The 15,888-nt window shown below is 37.6% G+C and overlaps 1 protein-coding gene across 1 annotated transcript in view; it reads right to left on the bottom strand.

Moving 5' to 3' along the window:
• Nucleotides 1–1,438: 1,438 nt before the first annotated feature.
• Nucleotides 1,439–15,888, bottom strand: part of LOC105196760 (protein lozenge) — a 33,744-nt gene continuing 19,294 nt past the window's right edge. The window contains exons 5-6 of the mRNA XM_011162848.3: nt 3,224–3,394; nt 1,439–2,747 (exon numbers count right to left, since the gene is read on the bottom strand). Coding sequence (XP_011161150.1) covers nt 2,272–2,747; nt 3,224–3,394 — 647 coding nt within the window. The 3' untranslated portion in view covers nt 1,439–2,271. The remainder of the gene's footprint in view (nt 2,748–3,223; nt 3,395–15,888) is intronic.

Below are 15,888 nucleotides of genomic sequence, written 5' to 3'. Positions count from 1 at the left end.
ACGGGAAATTACTTATAACTAGGAAGTAGACATTTAGTGTTTCCATTCTCTTATTATTCTTTGATTCCAGTTACTTATGAAGATTACTTCGTTGTCGTGTACATGTCAAACGGCAAAATCGCCAAGACGCTTATTAACTTCTTAGTTACGTAGTAATTTCACTCCAACGTGTATTTAGACAATCCTCTATTATTTTCCATTATTTTCTATGAAATGCGACGGTATATCTGCGTGGTGTGTTGTTTCTAATAGATATTTCTGATTTAAGATTTTTACGCGCAAATTTAATAATCTTGAAGGAAATTGTAGAACAAAGATAGGAAATTTGAATAAAAATTAATTATTTAATCTTTTCACATTTAATCTGTATGTAAATACGTGTAATTTTAGGAGAACTGTTCGGAATATTAAAAACCAAATATGATCTGATTATAATTTAGCCACGGTTCGTGTTGTTTATCTAAATAAATAGTAGCAAATAAATTTAAAAAATAGATGAATAAATTAGCTATTGCACAAAATGTGCTGTGGGTTAATTTAGGCGAGGCAAATTTAAAGATTTAACTGACACGAAGCAGCATGGGGTGACTCGCTAATAAAGGGACGCAAGAACGACGAACCGACGATGTCGCGACCAGCCAGACCGCAACTATCCATCCGTTCGTCATTTCCAACGTGCTTTAAATATTAAATAGAGCTTGCTGCGCTCGTAAAAAGGGTTATCCGTTCCCCCATGACGAAAGAGACAACAGCATTGCTATAGTTCGTTCCCATACGAATGCAGTGATTTTTCTATCGCATTTACGTGTGAAAATATTTTCCCGTCGGCAAGTGTTATTAGCCCATTCATTGTTTCTGAAATTAATCTGAAATTCATGAAAGGATTTAAAAAAGTTTATTCACATGACACATTCTGGATATAAGAGGAATAATTTCATTTGGCTGTCTTTAACTCTCGTATTGAAATTTCTATGCGACACGTCAAGAGAAAGGATTTAGAAACCTGTTGGACAAATTTATTTCATTTCTGAAAATATGTGTATATTTACAACGCGTTACAGGGTTTGACTAATTTCTCTGCTCAAGAATTAAACGATATTCTTGTGTTCCCCTATAAGTGCTACAATATTATTTAATATTAAATAATATTCCTAAAATATTATTTAATATTAATAAAAAGTGATTATAAGTCCATTTCTGATAATATTATGTGAATATTATAATGAGAAATAATATAATTTACTATAATATTTAAAATTGTCGGAAATATTATAACTTTTAAATGTTATAATTATAAAGTTTATAAATATTTTGTGTATAATAATTTACATTAATTTTTGACTACAATAATATTGGTACATTTTCATAATATTCCACGGATATTGAAATAATATACTACAAATATTATATAAAAACGGACATGTAACATTAATAGAATATACCCAAAATATTAAAATAATATCAAAAATATTGAATAATATTCTCGGAATATTATTTTAATATTATTTTAATTTTTAATAATATTCGTATAATATTCTAGGAATATTGTAGCGCTTATAGGATCGATTCTCAACTAGTTCGAAGAAACAATCGAATGAAGATGAAGACTCCGCCTTGTACGCACATAACAATTCTCCAGTCATTGATTAGTTTTATCAATTTAACGAGATTGTAGACACTCGTTAATCTTTTAAGAAGTTTTCTTTTTAATGAAAAGGTTGTTTCATATTCAGCATAAATAATCAATAATGTCGTATACGCGATCACTATGAAGTATCTTCACTGTTGTGCGCACAATGACGATTCTTCACTCATTGATTAGTCTCATTATTAGATTTGTGTAATGAAATCTTCCAGTACTGGTTGATTTTTCATAAATTGAGAAAGTCTTTTTAGTAAAAGTCTTTTTCGTTCCACTTCATCAAAACGTTCATTCATTCAATGTGAATGAGTCAATAATTTTCACTTTCATACATCACGCGATCACTACGAAACGCTGGATATCATTCACCAACTGGGTTCTTAAAGACGCAATAATTTATGTAACTGCGGATGACCCGAGGATATATTGTTATTCATACAGGAATTGTCTTGTGCACATCTTTCTTCCGGAAAGTACTTGCTACAGCTTTTGCCGTCTTTATTATATGTCGCACTAATTAGAGCACTAATTAGGAATTGCATTGCCACACTCGGAAATTCACGCATTGTAATTCGCACATGATATGCCACTTTGACAATTTCAATTATATTAACACAAACCTCTTCTTTTTAATATGGTCTCCACACATCGTTTCTCTGCTCGCTCTCCTCGCCGAGCACGCCGATCTCTCGAATGCTACTGATGGTAAGATTGCCACCGGCTATAGTGACCTGTTCATCGCTCAGATCGCCATGCAGATGCAGATGAATTTGGTTTTGATTGACTGTGCTGTAGAGCTGAGGGTAGAGGACCATTGGTGTCGGACCCGTAATGTAATTTTGACCCGGATTGTTGTAGTAGCCTTGATAATTGGGGTTGTAATTGTGGGAAGCCACTGGGACCGGAGTCGCCGGACCAGGTGTCCAGGAACTGTAATGGTAACCCGGGCTACCCGCACTGCCCGAGCCACCGCCGGCAAAAATGTCAGGGTCGCTGGGTCTGGTCGGCACCAGGGGCAAGGACGTGGTCGGCGAGGTGCCGTGTCCTGAGTACATGGACACGCAATTCGGCGTGTAGGTGTCTTGTTGAGTTTCCGAAGGGAGTACTGTAAGCAGAAAGCATCGTATCGTTCTAATTCGCAAACTGTTCGATAATCTGAAAACAGTTGCAAAGTTTTTACAAAATTTCATTCGCTATAAAAATATTTGTAACAGATACATTGTGCAGTTAATCCCTGTAAAACTTGTAGATTCTCGAAAGGTTTTGATTTTTTGATAATTCTAAGTTTTGTTACAAACAATCATTTCTACTTTGCATAAATTGTTGTGGCGAGGTGATTTATATTCTATGAATTTCCATATTTGAAAAATCAATTGCAATATAATTTCTGAAATAGATACAAATGAAACACCTTCATGATAGTGCGTTACGAAAGTTTTTCCTGGAACGAGTTATGCGTCACAATGTTATTAAATGATCGTAGGTGTTTCTTAATTAGCAGTGCATCGGCGAATCACATTGCTGGATCAGCGCCGTAAATTAATTCTAGTTTTTTGATTCTTGTATATTAATTAATCGTACCGGTTGGTAATGGCACCGGCTCCGTTGTTGGATGATGCGACAGTGATTCCCCTGGATATGAAAATGCACCGCCGGGTAAAGGAGAGTATGAACCACTGCTGCTGACTGGAGGAGCTGGATAAGACGGTGCCGTGGATGGGTAAGTCCAGTCGGAGGTACCTATACCCGTATCTATAACAGAAAAACTTATTCCTCTTTATAATCGTTTAATTAATTTTCTATGCAAATAAATTTTCTACGACATAAATATTTTGCAAGATAAGATTTATATTTTATTCATTACGCTTTAGTTGAATTGTATCATAAAAATACAAATTTTTTAGTGTAACACATACGTTAAAAAAAATTATATTTATATATTTTATCTCATAATTTAAGTGAATTCCGCATGTAATCAGAAGTATAGATTAAGATTGAATGACCCGTGTATTGTAAAGTGTACTTCTTAAAATGCGCAGCAAATCGTATGAGTCGGTAAAGGAGTTTCGAGTGAGTAACATAGGCAGATTAAATTGATATGAGTCACACGAGTCGAAGTAGGCATGACGGAAACTTAAACGCTGGAAGTGAACGTATGTGCATCACACGTGCATCTCTTACAGATACAGATGAATCGCATCGCGTCGAGAGATCGAGATCGAACGATTGCATAACAATCGTGCTAGTAAAAGTGCAAGTGTACGATTGAATGACTCGCAACTTTCAAATCGTATGATTTTCACGGATCTTTTTCTGTGTAAGCGATTTCTTTGTTGCATCTAGTGCGATATATTATTGTGTGTTTGTGTGTGTGTGTATTTAATTTCAGCAAAAATTATTTTATCAGGTTTTATAATTACAATGTCATGAGAATCTGTTTCTAAAAAGATTGCTTCCACGAAAGAACTCAAATCACTGTTCTTCGCAGTTCTATATTTATTAGAAATAATATTATTTCTCTTATGCTTATTAATGGGACATGTCGTCATAAATACCGGGATTTCTAAGCTTCACACGTCCCGATTACGTATAGAATCATTCTCAACCTAGAGAATGACAAAGAGAGAAAAATGATAATGCGATGAATCATACATGATTCGGAGAAATTTTTCGGTGTCATTGTCCCATATATATATAAAGCGATGAAACATCTCGTTCAATTAAAATATACACATAGCATATTCGATTTTATTTTATTTTAATCTAGAAAGATATAAAATCATAAGTGTTTCAAAGTAACTTTTGTGAAAATATTTTTTTGAATGAATTTTTTTATGCTAAACATTACATAACATTTAATTTTCGTATATTTGAACATGTTACATATTTTTTATATTTTATTATATATTCTTTTATTACAATATTATAAGTATTGCTTTATATTATTTTGTGATAATTCATTTTTAATGTGTGGTTACGTTTTCTTCATACTTAAAACAAAATCATCGTGTGTGTAATCTTTTTTTATCCGATATTAATGCAGACGTGACACTACAAGCGGAAAAAATTGGTGGAAAATCCGCGAAAACGTTAATAATTATCGCAGGACAAATGGAGACTGATTAGAGATTAAAGTCGACTTTAAAGAGCGTATTTATTATTCACTTTGTACTGGAAATTCCTTCACTGTAATTATCGTCTAGTTTCATAAAATGCCGATTTCTTATGGAAAATTTAGAAATCTTCAAATTTTTCGAGAAATTTTAAAAAAGATTTATAGAATAAAAATTTTTTGCACGGAAATTAACTTTTAAACTTCAGTAACGGGATTCTGTAACTTGTAATAATATCGATATCGTTACAGTATTGTCACGCAACTTTTTTATCATATTAGAACATAACCATTTTTTCTTACAAATTAAATATTTATAATAATTAATCAATTATGCAATTATTTAATTTAATAATTATAATAATTAATTAATTATGCAATTATTCTATTTATATTAATTAAACAATTTAGTAATATTTTGTATTTTGTTTTTAAACGATTAAACAATTATTAAATAAACGAATTTACAATCGAAAACGCGGAAAACAGGCTTCAATTCAGATAACAAACCAATTTAAAAATAGGATATAATATCTGTCTACCAAGAAATTTAACGATGTTGATGTTGTCGTTAAAAAAAAATTACAGAATCCCGCTGCAGATTTCTTCGATAGAAAATTGCAAATTTATCTCACAATCAGTCTTGTTATTCTCTAGAGATTATTATCGAAAATACGATTTCAATCTAATTTGCATCTCATAAAACATCTGTTAATAGCACGCGCTCTCACGATAATTATATCTCATTTGTGCTAAACGCTTTATTCACAGCTTCGAGGAAAATTAACACGAAACTCGACGGAATTACCTCTTTCGCGTGCGAGCCTTCACGTGTGGGGAATACCTCAGGTCTTATATGGAAAATATATGTAAAACACTATTCTCGCGAATTCGTCACGATCTTTTTCCCTTGTTTAGCAATATTAACTGGAATCTGCCGTTATCAGTATATTATGCTTGCGCTTAGTTGTCGACAATAAATCGGGATTTCCATGCTAATTTTTCTCTAGACCAGTGTTCTATTTTTCCGATAGAAGTACATAGGATTCACAAGTTGAAGCCAACAATGCACGCGACAGGTACAAATGATACAGTTCCAAATAGTGTTGAAATCGGTCGAGTTCGATCACGAGGTGAGGTCGAGCTCGGTACCGATCGGTTCTCGGGTAAAACTGTCGTTACGCCTACTAAGCGGAAGGTCGAGGTCGTTTCGAAATTCTCAAAGAGGACCGCCGTGCAGGACGATCAGGCAGGGCGCAGAAGGGGGTGATTACCGAAAATGGCCGTGTATTTGCCGCAATTACCGGAACAACGGTAACAAAACAAAGGCACTAACACAACACTCTACTCGGATTGGTGTCGGCAGGACCATCTGTTGGATAATAGTCCGTTTCTCCAGAATGATTCTCTATGAGCGGACGAGTGAGAAAAGAAAAACAACGTCCTATTCCATTCAGAACGAAGGATCGTTTTTTACCCTCTTCTTCGCCTTCCTTCCCCTCTTCTTTTGCTTAACAATGCTTTATTAGTACGGTGACCATACGTCCCTAGTTTTTTTTAGCAGCATTTCCAAATTTGTCGTTCCAATTAACGCTTGTTCAATGCGTTTAATCATTTCCCTTTATTATATCTGAATTTCAATTGCTTTACAATATGACGAGTAACAAACCAGACCAATTAAAAAAAATTTTTAACTTAAAAAATATAATTGTATTTTTTAGTGGATTTTACAACCTGAATGGATCATTAATTAATTAAGGCGAGGAACAAATATTGTAATATATTATGAAAAAGTTAACATTAGAACCGATATTTTTACTAACTAAAACAATCAAGTAAATAAATTGCTTATTTTATCAGTAAAGAACATAATAATTTAAAATTCTAAAAATTTCAGAATCTCATCCTTTACACAAGAAAATAATATAAAATTGAAACGATTAATAGTGACCGCTTGGCACTACTAATGTTAAACGTGAATATATTAAATGACAAATAATTAAATGTAAATTAGCTGTGTCATTTACATCTCCAGCACTCCCTTATGCATAGGAAATTCCACTCTTTCATTCGTACGCAATGAGGAGCGTAAAATCCGATGTACAAAATTAAGTGCGGGCAAGTTCGACGCGGGTTTTCCATCGTTATTCGATTAATAATTTAACGATCAATGTCACACTGCTCCATTTCGCTTGTCGCGTCGTCATTGTTGATTCGACATTGATTGCACAGCTGAGCTATTGTCACGCTAATGCTCGTCGATGACCGATTCTCAGAAGGCGACTTCTTCTTGTTCTTCTTGGTCAAGGATCGTAGTCTCGTCGTTGTCGTCGTCGTCGTCGTCGATATCGGCTAAAAGAACACACGAGTCCTGACCGAAGGATCTCCGAAGTTGTTTACTGCTGCCCTATATCTTTCTCTTTCTTTCTCTTGCCCTTCCCTCTCTCTCTCTCTCTCTCTCTCTCGCTCCTTCTCTCTCACTCCGCGGGTGTGAAACCACAGTGAGGTGGTTTTGGTGCTTAGTCCTCCGACCAGCCATCTACTTAACGAACCATCCATCGACCGCCGTCATTTCGCCGTTTCTCGGTTTCCCTCCCATCTAGCCGCCGCCCCCGCTCTTTCACCATTTCGATTCCCCATCTCTTCCCCTCCGCAATGCTACCGCTATCCGGTGGTTTGATCGACCTCATCTTCTCGCTACCGACTTAAGATTGTTCAGAGATTTCTTCTTTGCACCGAGAAAAGAGATCCAACCCAGGCGATCGTGACTGCTGTCGACCTTGATATGCGCGAGCTGCACAGCAGTCACTTTGTTATGACGTTGCAATTTTCCGAAGAGCCAAACAACTTATATCTACCGAAGAGATACCCTTATTTCAACATATAAAAAATAAATATATACCAAAAATAAAGTCCGATTGCTCGAGCCACAATTATTCCAAAAAAATGTTTTTATTAAAAGATTAAAAATGTAGTTTACTTGTAAAATTTTAGGGATCACTAGAACATCAAAAAAGAATTGTTTCATAAATAAAATGGATAGCCGTAGATAAAATAAGAGTTAAAAACTCTTTTTTCGTCCCAGATTACAAAATTTTTTAAAGTTAGCTTCAACTAATTTGTATACTCGATCGCACGAGGCATCGTGCATATTTGCATAATTCGGTATTGCTAGCTGTACTCGGAAATTTATCGTGGAAACGTATTCTTTCCTCATTAACTACATATAAACATTTTCTTGTAAGTGAGCGAAACTTTTCCTCGAAGTGATTCGAGGCATGAGAGAGGAGGATAGAGAAAAGAAGAGTAGGTGGTGAGAGAAAGAGAAAGAAACGCGATGTCGCGAGTTCGACGTGCTTTCAGCGAGTGCCGGTTCCACCTCGTCGACTTCATCCTTCGTCGGCATAGCGATCGACGTGACGTGCGCAGGATTCAGAATCTCGGGCGAGTCGAGAGATCATAGCCGCTGAGCAGAACTCAAGAAGCTCGTGGGGCTTCGGTTCCCACCGAGATAGATGCTCGTTCGGTCGTGTAATGTAAGTCGATATTGCCGCGTCATCTTGATACAACGACGGGCTATACGCGATCGATATATCGGTCGATATGTCGGCGCATAAACCGGGCATAACGCAGCGAACGGGAGAAGTCTTATGCATACGCGCGCTCAGGAAACTCGCGCGTATCGCTTACCATCAACGATTTCTTCTTATACCGAGTATCCTGTCTCGAGGATAGTGTTTCTTCTCGGAGACGTTGAGATCTCGGCAAGACTCTGCCTCTTCGTTGCCGTTTCGATCTTGTACGTCTGATCGAGAAAATATCGAAAGGCCAAAGCTACTCATACAGTATCGAAAAATTGCGTAAACCTTACACTGAAGCATTGTAATATTGCATGAAAGTTGTAAAATGTTTCTCTAAAGTGGAAACTATTACAATGTTCCGCATTAATCAATTACATTGCTATTTTTTTATTTGTTAACATATATAAAACAATAATATTAATATATAGGTTTTATATTGTATAAAAAAGTATACATACGGGAACAAATGCTTTTTTACACCAAGTTACACGTATATCGGAGCACACTCCATGTGCGTTTTAATATATTTACTGAGAATTTTATAATATTTTTACAACGTTGTTAGAACATTTCGGCTAAATATTGTATGCATCTACGCGTCTCTGCAATTATATTGTAACTTGCAACATTTCTGAAATGTTACTGGAAGTCATAATACCGTATAGGTAATAGATTGAAAGTTTTCTAAATAAGTTCATTATCAAGATTAACGTGTAAAATTTAATATTTTCTTGTAATATCTCTTCATTCATGTACATTAGCAATAAAGATTGTTGTTATTGTGCTATGAAAAATAAAATTCGCGTTACGTCAATATAGAAAAACCACAGTAAATGCATTTATGCTTCGCCCAACAGCTCAATTAAATCACAATGGTTGCGTAGGGAAGGGAGCACGAAGTGTCGAAGTCTTTTCTCACCTCGGAGTAATTTGATTGCGCGCCGTTCGTTCCCTCGGATCGACAAATCCCGCGGGAGTCAGTAACCTGAAGGTTCAACCTGCGAGAAAACCGAGATCGACAATGCCGTTGCTTCACGCGCTGCTCGACTTCAATGACCATCGACGGTAATTTCGTTCGCTCGGTTTGCGTTCTCTCGCGCCTCTCCTCTCTTCCTCTTTTCCCCTTCAGCCGCTCCTTTCCAACCCGTTCTCATTCACATCGCCATTCATCCCCCGTGCATTCCTTTATCTCACCGTTCCTGGATGCTCCATTCAATTCGCTGGTTCCGAATTTGTAAGAGGAGGAAATCTGTTTAGCGTAACGTTGCGCCGCGCCGGCCGCAGAGTCTGGGCCCTCTGTGTTTCGCACGCACGCATCGTGCCGTAATTTGTCCTGGCCCGGACAATGGGGCCTCGGGCTTAGGTGCCGAAAAAAAGAACTAATCGACGAATTTGCCTCTTCCTCCATCTCTCTCTTCTTCTCAGCTCCTTGCTCTATCTCTTTCTTCTTCTAACGCTCGACTCTTTGGCGTTCGTATCTCTCTTGATATGATCTCTTGGATTAACTCTCTTGCCTCCTCTTCCTCGGCAACACGTTCCCGCGCCATTTTCAGGATGAATGAAGAACGAAGCATGAATGGCGAGCTCCATCGATGCGCCCGGAAATTCCGAGGTCTTGGCTTTAACCGCATAGTATCGTAATAATTACTGGTCAAGATTACATAAAAACTCGATCGCGATTCACGAAAAATTTCTTCACAGGAATGTGTTAATAAAAATAGAAAATATATTGAGTCGTTTGATAAGAAAAAATGCAATTAATGTTTTCTCTAATACGCTTCACACAATTTATATTACATACTGTACGCTTATTATTTTTATCAAATTTTAAAATAAAATTTGTAATAAAAATGGTTACAGCAAATAAGTAATTATTTTATTTTCATGTGAAAATATCGCTCCACTGTTAAGCGCCGGTGTGAGATTTCGCGAACGAGTTTCCGGAGTTTACTTGTAATTTTGTACACTAAACGTTTTCACAGGCCCGCCTCAAAAGTGGGCGCTGAAAGGAAGCGACTTTCAATTACGCCTTTTTGGTTTCTGAAAGGCCGGTTATTTATTGTGTCTTCGAAAAGCGACGGAAAGGATAATTGAGGTAACAGTACGCTTCGTGTATACGTACGTGTATTCAGCGATCCTTTCTTCACGTAATTTTAGGATCGTTTTTTCCCTTGAGACGTTTCGATCTGTCATTCACGTGTTCTCTTACTTTTTATTATTTTTTTTTATAAATCGAATATATTGCTTTCTAAATAACGCACGAAAACATTTCGTAACTTTTTAAAACTATTCTATAATCGCGTTTAGCACGATTGTGATTGTTAAATGAATCTAGAGCGCATCGAAACCGCGAAAGAAAGTAGTGCAGCGAAGATAGAAGAACCGGACGAATCGGGGAGGCCTTTCATTCAATGACACTGCTACTTCCAAGAATGACTTCTTGTTCCTGCTGAAGACTCTACAATCTTTCAGCTCGAGCTCGAGCTTCATCCGGATTCGTTTAAATCGGTATACTCAAATTCCTTGTACCGAAGCACGGTAGGGTCATGGAAGGCCTTTCATTAAGACCCGGGCCGACGAAACGCGCGTAGGTGGCCCTATCCTTCTTCAGATATAAGGGCGATGAATTTTCTTTCCCATTTCCAGATTTTTCTGGTATAAATAAAAATGTCAATACAATCCCCTACACAGCACAAAAAATTAGTAGAAACATCGTTGCAATATTGCTGCAACATTGCAGCTATGTTACTGCAAGCTCTGTGCTGTATGGAATATTACGGTTGTGTCTTCACATTATGTGATAATTTTAGATTGCAAATGTTTAAGCTTTGTATGTTACAAAAATAAAACTATTATATTACTAACTTTTTGATTCCTAATTTCCTCTATAAGTTTTCAAGTGGGGCGAGAGGTTGAGCTCAAAAAATTTTCCGTATAAGCATGATTATAACGTTGAAAATTATATTAAAATATAGTAAATAAACATATTAATGCGTACATGTATTACAGTGTCATTTATTTTTATTTATATCCATATAGAATCTTTAAAAGTAATTATATCAACGGAACAATCACTATAATTTTTGTACTATTTATTTATGTCGCGAACGACTCACCCCACTTGGGAAGCAAAGAATTAATATTGTTGTAATTGAAATTTATTATGCACCTTACGCAATTCCTATGCAGCTACTCTATACGTTGCTTTGCATTTGGAAAGTGCACGAAAGTGCACTGTTTCTCCTTGATGATAATTCTGCGTTTTTACGGCGAATTATTCCACTAGCTGCTAGTATAGCGAAATATAGCAGCGAAAGCGGTAGCAGATCATTAATCAATTGACCACGCTCAAGTCGTATTGTTGATTGGCTATCAATTAATCCAGAGTAACAAAAAAGTACGGCACCGAAGAGGGTCTCGAAGAATTCTTGCCACTCGACTGCGCTGGGTCGGCGTTTCGGATGGGTCGTTGGCGATTGGTCTTTGATTCCGTTATTGTTTATCGGCTGAATTCTGTCACGACAATGCTCGCTTATTTTTTTGCCAATAGATTGCCGTCGTCCGTAACCGCTTTTTTCAACGAACCATCACGCACGTACGAATCCGTTTTCACGTTTTAAGCCATCTGGTAACTCGTACGAGAACCGAGTCTGTTAACTCAACAACTCTTGAGACGTTGTAATTTTATAAAATAATTAATATAAATTGCATCTCCTCTATTTTTTTCCACAATTCAAAGTTATCGCGTTTGTCAGTGCCGATATCAGAAAGTCGACGTTATTCGAAGCGATGGAAAGAACTGGCGGATATCTGGAAGATTCTTCACTGGCATGTATTATATTACCAACATTAAAAAATAAATAAGAACAGGTGAGACCTGTAACATTGTGAGGCAAAATGGTACGATCGAAAGGAAGCAGCCGTGCCTTCTCGAGCGTGGATCACGTAACTACCTCCTCCACCTTCTCTTGTCTTGTCTCTCATTCCTTTTCTTCTCTTGTTTCTCTGCGAGAGAGGTACCCTCTTCTTCCCTTTACGTATCCATTCTATTCTTCACTCACTCACTCATTCTCTCTCTCTCTCTCTCTTGTTTTCTCGCCTCTCCTCACCTTTCTTCCGTCGACACGTCGATCGAGTCAGTGTACCGGCGATGCTACGAGTACAAGAATTTCGTACAGGAAAAAAAGACTGGGAGCATGGGCTTCCTCCCGATCCTAATTCGTCTACCTCGCCTCGGTACTTCCGTTCACCCGTTTTAGTGCTCCTTCTTCCCACAAAGAGCCTCCCGTGTTTTTTTCAATTATAGGTAGGTAACTCTCCCCTCCCCCTCGGCCCTTGTTCCTCCCCCCCCGTCCCGCGTTCATCACTAAACGCATGAAATTTGCCGACGATACATGGCCGCGCTACACGGATATATTTTTCGGAAATACCGAATTTCATAATCAGCTATTTTACCCGATCATTCGTCGATCTCGCAATTACACGATCTTTTACCAAGATTACGAGCTACGTATCGGGGTCGAGGTAACTCGAGGGGGTCAGGTGACGACATTGGGATCTATGGAATTTCCGGTGTAGACGCGAGATCGACGTAAAAAGAAAGGCCCGACACTGCTCTGGCACGCACGGAATCTGCTTACCGCGGCATTGAGATTAAATGCCGAATTTACATTGTAGAATTTACGATGAGATCAAGTATACTCAAAAGGAGTGGTCGCAACACATTCGAGATACGTGACTCAATACTCACCATGAACTATCCGGTCAATTTAATATTCTCGATATGATTCATGAAATCAAACTCGTTAAGCTGGGAAGAAAGTTTCCTGTAGAGCGGCCGGGAATAAGAGTATGCTAATTCATTGTGAACATTTTCTGCGAATGGCAACGATTACGAGGAACGTGGTGGAACTTCAAATCCGCCGGCAAAGGTCGGGATTATTTACGATTTGGAGAAGTAACGGGAAGGAACGCGGCGTGAATCGCGAATGACGTTCAGAAGTTCTTTTATTATCATAAATTTAAAGAAGCGAAGAATATGTCATTCTCGAAACAAATCATTATTATTAATTAAAAAAATTGTTTATTGTTGTGAAATAAGGAGCTCGGTTTCTGTGAAGAAACATACTTTCGAGACGTTTTTGCCTGTGTGCAACGAATGTTTCGGTAAAATGACGACCCCGATCTCCGTGAATCACTTTCTCGCTTCGCTCGTCCGACATGATTCTTTCTACGATTTCAGTCGGCGAATCAACCTTGGATCGATTTGCTCGAGATCGCTCCTCGATCAGCTCAAATCGATTCGAATCAGTATTCTTGATTGAGGGACGTCTCGATTTTTGGCATTGAGCACTCACCCCTGCATAATCCGCATCATCTTCCGATGATTTCGTCCGCGTTTTTCCATTTTATCTACGGAGATTTCAATGATTGTCTAAAAGAAGAATTTGATATTGGAGTGTCATATTATTATTGAATTTTGATGTAATTTTAATGCATTTATATTTTTTCTATTATTTTATAGGAAAAAATGTTTATCCAAAGTGTCTGAGAATGTCATTTACGAGTTTGCCTACTCAACGCGGATTAATGGCGGATATTTTTTTTGTAGATCTGAATACCGGAAGTTAAATTGGCAACGATGAGAAAGGCGTGAGCAGAAGAAACGTGGGATGTAGTAATAGTCTGTCTCCAGTGGTCTGGAACTCGCGTCGATCGCGTGGGAAAACGGTGGGTGCATCGGAGCAAAGGGTTTGATTCGATTGAGCCTTACCCTTTCTACAGGGCAACGTTTTATCGAGGTACATGTCGCACATTTTTCATGATGATGCATTTTTTAATTCGTCGCATTCAAAAGTGCATTTTTATCCACATGTCTAATATTACATTCGCAGATTTATACTAAAATTTGCTTTAATTTTTACTCATAAATAAACTTACGTAATAACTTTGTGACACGAATTTTAGATTACAATGATTTTTATAGGTTTCTTGTCGTCGAAAATAAATCCATCACTGAAATTTCTCTATCACGTTTCAAGGAAAATTGGACTTAAAGATCATAAAAACGTGAACTTTATAGATTTTAGATTTCTGGAAACGAATCTGTAAATGAAATTGTTCTATTACGTCACATTTTTTAGCTATTTTAATTCAAAGGTACTCAAAAGTGCCATATTTGGCAACTTTAAATCCAATTTTCTCAAATATGTAACGATACAACAATTTCGTTTGCGAATTCGTTTTTAGTAATAAAAAAATCTATAAGAATCATTTTGTCTAGTTTGTGGTCTAAAAAAAAGTTTTAATTTGTCACACAGTTATTAATTAATATAAGTTTATCGACTAAAAGAATCTTGGTTAATAACGGTAGTCTAAAACCGGCAGTTCTTAGGATGTCACAACGTTATTCGCGTGACAGAAAGATGAAGACACCTTAGGATTAAAAAGAAAGGACCACCTCCTCGCGCCAATTGCTCGACCTTTCGCCGCAGGTGGGCGAGAACGCTGTGCGATCGTTGAATTCAGGACGAATATACTTCACTGGTAGAACTAATTAGGGGCTCCTCTAGTCAGACACGCTCGTTGACTTTATCGCCGACGGGAAGATACGGCGATCCTTCGGGGATTCGACGTAAGGAGGCGAGGAAAGGAATCGCCTCGTGCTTCCGCCTATCTGCGGCTAAGTCTCTCGCCCGGTCCCCTGTCGTGTAACACGAAGAATACGTGGAAACGGAACGACACGACTGCCCTGTTTATTATCGCGGTTGGGCTAAGCGGTCGCCACGGGTTTCCTTAAGCCGTCCGCCAAGTGCGCGCCTGATTGGACGGACACGAAGGATGTTGTACCACCAGGATACGCGATAAACCAGCAGGCGATAAAGTTCCACCGGGCACTGCCGCAGAGGAGGAGGATTTCTGAAATTCCACTTTGCGGAAGGCGTCTGGTAAGATTTCTCAGTAGATTTGAGAACATCCGGAATCCTCAGCTACCAGCGAATGTGTTTTAGAATCCATAAAGAGAGATTTTTTAAAATGTTTTTGAAGTGCAAATAAATATAAATATCAACTTTTCATTTTATAAATTTCCAATTAACTCCCTTTTAATGGATTTTGGATACGAAATTCTTTAATCGCAGAAAGTGACAATGTTAACTATTTTGTTAAAGAAAAATTGAGTTTGCACTTGACCGAAGATTTCTTGACTGAATAGAATTGTAAGAAACCTAGAAACGCTTTTTACAACTGTGTGGTTACAGAGCATTTATAAAAATATCATTATCAAATCATTACGCAGTCCTATTAGCATTAAGTTTTTTGTAATGCAAAGTAGCAGTACAAGAGTCAGCCATAAGCGTGGTTCACGCAGGTACATGATGCATTCGACGTCTCTAATTGGCCAGAACGCCATTTATAGAACGTATTGCGAGGTAAATAAGTACTAGGAGACGCAACAACGGTGGAAGTCTACGATGGTGCCGACGGATTTACGAGTTTAATTAAGTTCTGCGGTCGCGTTTGTCATTTTAGTAGGCATCGAAGGCTCGTTGGCC

Source organism: Solenopsis invicta, chromosome 2 (genome assembly GCF_016802725.1).
Source record: "Solenopsis invicta isolate M01_SB chromosome 2, UNIL_Sinv_3.0, whole genome shotgun sequence".
In the NCBI taxonomy this organism is placed as follows: Eukaryota; Metazoa; Arthropoda; class Insecta; order Hymenoptera; family Formicidae; genus Solenopsis; species Solenopsis invicta.
The sequence above is the reverse complement of the archived record's forward strand: the minus strand, read 5'-3'. Positions and strand labels throughout refer to the sequence as shown.